At 42.4% G+C, this 5,143-nt stretch overlaps 1 protein-coding gene across 1 annotated transcript; it reads left to right on the top strand.

Moving 5' to 3' along the window:
• The first annotated feature begins 676 nt into the window (after nt 1–676).
• On the top strand, nt 677–4,577 carry emp1 (epithelial membrane protein 1). Its single transcript, XM_030140504.1, has 5 exons — nt 677–822; nt 2,578–2,665; nt 3,319–3,427; nt 4,087–4,227; nt 4,337–4,577. Exons 2-5 carry the CDS (start codon nt 2,588–2,590, stop codon nt 4,495–4,497), a joined length of 489 nt encoding a protein of 162 aa, XP_029996364.1. The 5' UTR covers nt 677–822; nt 2,578–2,587; the 3' UTR covers nt 4,498–4,577.
• Nucleotides 4,578–5,143: the final 566 nt, after the last annotated feature.

Here is a 5,143-nt window from a genome sequence, read left to right as displayed (position 1 = left end):
CCCATCCTCACCCCTCAACAAAATTCTTCCCTCATTGGCCTCATGTCCACCAACTCTTTCCATCTTCCTCTCCGTCAGGGTCACTCCCTCCCTCCACTTCCCTCCTTCTTTCTCACTCAAGCCATGACTTGCACTCGTTTTGTCCCCACCTCTTTCTCCTTCGCAACCAACAACATTCCTTCATCCTGAAACTCCTTCCTCAGCAACAAAAGCGGGAAAAGACGCTGGGTGGTGATCTGGAACAAAACCACACTTACGCTGTAGCCTGAGTGTGTGTGTGACTGTTTATATATACAACAATGTAACTGTGATTGGCTGCCGTCTGTCGCCATGGCAGCACTTGCAGAGTCTTTGTCAGTGTCCAGTGTTGTGGGAGTTCCCCCTACCACCACCACCAACCCTTCAAACATTAAAGTGAGTCATCAACTTAAAAATCACTGCCATCAGCCGAGTGACAAAGACATGAGACACCAAATAAACAAAACATAGAAAAAAAATGGACTGCCTTCCTTAGCTGCAAGAGATGTTGAAATAGTTTAAGCTGTTGCATGTGTGTAAGGTAAGACAAAAAAAGAAGAGGAAGAAGAAGAGAGGGTGGGACGGGGGAGAAAGCAAAGAGGAGAGGAGGAAGGGGGAGGAGAGAGAGCTTATGTGATCAAGCAAGTGCGAGGTTTGTCCTGGGGTGTGGACTTAAAAAGAGGGCAGGGTAAAAGTGGGCGGATGGGTATTTTCTTGTGTTTGTGCGATTCGACTCTGAGTCTGAAATTTGTATCCTTGAGAGAAGGAGGGATTAGACTTTAAGAGACAATCAGTCAACTAACGGTAAGTCAAACTTCATTCTGTACTTCTCTTTAACTTTCTTCAGATATTCTTATTTATTCTCGGTGCTTGTACTGATAGATGAATAGGAGTTTGCTTCTTTTTATTTAAGAACCAAACACTGGTCAAGGCAAAAGTAAAGGCAACTTTACTATTGCTACTATTACTTTATTATTGTCCAGGTGAGGCTGCATTCCAGATGTGTTCATTTCCTACAGTTCAAATATTACATGTTTAAAAAGACAGGTTTTCTTTTGCCTTTCCTCTTTGTATTTTTCCCATTATAAAACTGAGCCTCAACTATTTATATTGTGTTTCATTCAGTGGAAAATAAGCCACATCCAGACCAGATCCACGATGCAGGAACATTTGACATGTCTTGTTTTCAGAAAAGACAGTTTTGGAAGACATTCAATCGTACAGTGCCACATGAATGTTTTAAATTAAAGCGTCCAATTGCCAAGCATTGGACTTCAGTTGTTATTTTTTCCATCCTGAAGTTGTCCATTAAAGTTTGGTGAAACGACTCCAGAGCACATCAGTATGTCTGCACACAGGCCTTCAGGCAGACTCCCTTCAGAAGCACACACCAGGTCAAGGTCTAAGTGAATTGTTCTCAGAACAGGTTTAAGGTGCGCATCTGTAGATGTGCCAGGCGTAGTCACATGTATGACCAGTATGCCCTGGCACTCCGTGGCGGCGTATGCATTCTGTTGCGTGTGAGTGAGCTGGCGAGCACGCAGGAGTGTGTGTATGGACCCAGCCCTTGACCACTCCTTTAGCGTGGAGAGAACCAGTACATTCCAGATGTGTCTTTTTCCTCCTGCTCACGCCCAGTGCAGCCTCCGGATGCGGCTGAGCATAGTTCTCATACATGTGACATTGTAAAAGATAACACCGAGCCAGTCTCTCAATCCTGGTGCCACCTACACGGGAAAGTCTGACAATAGGTTCAAGCAATATGAGATTTAAAGAACAGTAGGAAGAAGATTATTTTAGTAGTTTTACTGGCAGCAGTGTGTAGATCGTATTGTACCTCAATCTCTGGGCGTGGGCCAGGTAGGCAGGCGTTTTCTACAGTTATTATAAGGAGTGGCCTCTATTCTGAAACTACAAAAGACAAGTCCTAACTCATCTTCTCATCAAGAACTTCCCTCCATAAAACTCTTTCAAACAATACGTGTTTCCCTCCAAATGAGCCGACTGTGTTACTGAGCTCCGTCCTCCACACACACGCCCCAAACACCTCTGCCTTTATCCTTTTTCTGATTCTTAATGATCTTGTATTCTATTTGCAGATTTTTAACTGGGAGCGCGTTAGCTGTAACTCAAAGTAATTAGAAGTTGTAAAGCCACGCCCTGAGTGGGTGCCAGGGTTTGACATTTGCGTGGTGCTCTGAATGTTGTGTGTTTGGAGCTGTCATTAATGGCTTCTATCCTCTTAACATCCACTTTTTTTCATGGAAGTGTTTCATGGGAGGCCAAAAATGCATGAAAGGGAACATCTAATTCCTGTGTTTACCATGTGGCTGAAACACAATCAAGTACGTCACTGCTCAAATAAATCCATGTAAGGAGTGTCTGTTACTAGACAGTAGGTGTAGATCCGTTGGTATTTGTTCTTTACTTGATTGAATTACGACAAGTGTGTGTGTGTGTGTTTTCTTACATTCGCTAGCCTTCCAGTTATGTTCATCTTGCCTAATAAACTGTGGAAGGTGGTTTGACAGGTTTTTCCCCATGTCACTGTCTCTCCAGCTAAGTCATCATGCTGATTCTCCTTGCTGCGATCTTTGGCATTCACATCATAGGCATCATCCTCCTCCTGGTAGCTACCATTGACAATGTAAGTAAGACTGTGGTTCGATTTCTGCCTTTTAAACGCTGCAGTTTGATTGGAGCACACCTGCACAGCACGCCGCTATTACCCTTCTGCACACACAAAGCCTGCCTTCTGCCTCAAGGCATAATTACCCCTCTCTAATCCCTAACTTCCTCCCTAGTTTCAGTGTTAAAATTACTACACTGAGGAGTTACGCGCATTTGTAACACACTGATAGACAGCGCAGAGTCCAGAGCGATGAGTGATTGGCTGCTCACCTCTCTTTCAACACTTGAGGCCTCATTCTTCCCCTCATCGTCGGCCCGCTCTGCTCTCCAGAGCTGCATATTTGACATTTCTTTGTGACAGATGAACCGACCACAGTGTTGTCACCACCAAGTGGATCTGTGTGCACATGTAAATTACCAGCAAAGTGTCGGCTAGACCTGCACATTCTATACATGTATGCATAAATATGTGAGATTCCTGCCTGTGTTGCGGTGAGCGTAACATGCGTTGTTAGCACATTGTTCCGTCTGACTGTCAACCTGATTCGTCTCCATGTTACAACACAACATGCCTCCTCTCATGTATTGGTTTCAGGTTGTCTGAACATATTTAACCTCTGGTATTCCAGTGACTAAGGAAAATGTTTATCTGTCTGTCCTCCCCATTAGGCCTGGTGGATGACTGATAATATGTCCACTGATGTGTGGGCCAGGTGGATACAGGTGAACGGAGTATGGAACTACACTGATCTTCCCACGGGTTCACACTACCCATCCGGTAAGCCATACACCCACCCAGTCAAAGAAAGATGCATGCAACACCTGCAGCACCAAAACACTACAAAAGAACCAGCTAAAAAAGCAGATGATGATCCCAAGTGAATGCAGCAACCAAGCAAGATCAGTGTATAAAACAGATCGGTCTGCATATGTCCAGTGTGTTTCAGATACGCTACAAGTCATTATCAGGGAACATGTAGGTGTATAATACATTAAATGCACTAAAAAATGTCTTAAGGTACGTTATTTCTTCAAACACGTGGTAAAGCTGGGGTTTGCAGTGTTCAAAGTGCATTCATTTTCTTTCATATTTCTCAAACGTCAAAGACAGTAATGCAGTTTCATGAAAGTAAAGAGTTTTAGTTTATACATTATTTACAACACTGGACGTACAAAACACACAAATACCATGTGTTTCTTTGCCGGGCACTACCAGGAGCATGTTTTGAAGTCCAAGAACATTTGAGATGTTTAAAAGTTGCATTCCTGCCATTCCACTCTGCAGCTGATGTTTGACGTTGCTGCTGAACGTTAACATTTCCCGGGTGTGTCGGTGTAATGCAGAGCGATCTGCACATACTCCTTTACAAACACTCACACACACTCCAGTTCCTCCCAGCTTCCTCATTGTGTGGCTCTCTCTGGCTCCCCCTGCAGATTACCTCCAGGCGGTGCAGGCCAGCTCAGTGCTTGCTTGTATATTCTCCATCCTGGGCATCTTTGTGTTTGTGGCTCAGCTCTTCACTCTGGAAAAAGGAAAAAGGTTCACCATCTCCGGCATCTTCCAGTTCCTTGCATGTAAGTATTTTATATTTTTTGTTTTTATTTCTCTTATTTCTTTCCATTGATATTTAGCTTAAATGTTGTGTCTGTCTTTGCCTTCACCTCATCGTTTGCTTCACCCCAGGCCTGTGCATCATGATCGCAGCCTCCATCTACACAGACATCTTCCACCGTAATGAGAAATTTGGTTGGTACGGCCACTGCTTCATCCTCGCATGGATCTCCTTTGCTCTCACATTCATCTCCTCTATCACTTACTTTGTGTTACGCAAGAAAACAGCATGAGAAGGACACTAGTACTAGTAAGAACCAGCCCAAAATGTCTATCTGGACTTACCCTTTCAGCTGGAATATGAATATTGTTTTGTTCTTGAACATAATTCTTGACATAATTCATATATGATTCTAGGATAAATTAAGATCAATTGATGTCTATGGCTAATAACAGGCAGATTGAACAACGTAATCTGTGTTCTGTATCTTTTATGTATATTTACATGAGGATGAGTTTTTTTTTAATGAAAAGGGGCAAGTTCACTTGTGTTTTTTTTTAATTTTGTTATTTTTTCATCAACCTTAATTCGCATATCTGCTCTGGTTTTACTTCATGTAATGTGTCTGATAAAATAGAGATTAACTGCAATGTAGATTTTTTTAAGTATTTGGTAATATTGTACCTATTGAAAATCTGAAACGCTATCGTGCCATGTACATTTGTGTAATCTAATAATAAGACTATGCAATGATATAAAATGTAAACTTGATACAGTTGAGTTTGCTTTGTAATTATTTGCTATTAGAAAGAAATCAACTTTGTTTTTGTATAGATGCACAAAGCCACAGCGTATCCACTCGACGTTTGCTGGATGATCTGACCCTGCTCAGGATTATTACACTGTTGTACTGTATTAACAGATATGATAAAATCCAG

This window comes from Sphaeramia orbicularis, chromosome 8 (genome assembly GCF_902148855.1).
Source record: "Sphaeramia orbicularis chromosome 8, fSphaOr1.1, whole genome shotgun sequence".
NCBI classification, from domain to species: Eukaryota; Metazoa; Chordata; class Actinopteri; order Kurtiformes; family Apogonidae; genus Sphaeramia; species Sphaeramia orbicularis.
Note: the sequence above shows the minus strand (reverse complement) of the source record. Positions and strands in the feature narration are given on the sequence as shown.

What these genes read in the sequence shown, in the direction of transcription:
- emp1 (XM_030140504.1), top strand. Translation starts at nt 2,588, where the DNA reads ATGCTGATTCTCCTTGCTGCGATCTTTGGCATTCACATCATAGGCATC. An exon ending in GGGTTCACACTACCCATCCG is followed by an intron (nt 3,428 to 4,086) that starts GTAAGCCATACA and finishes CTCCCCCTGCAG; the next exon opens with ATTACCTCCAGGCGGTGCAG. An exon ending in CATCTTCCAGTTCCTTGCAT is followed by an intron (nt 4,228 to 4,336) that starts GTAAGTATTTTA and finishes GCTTCACCCCAG; the next exon opens with GCCTGTGCATCATGATCGCA.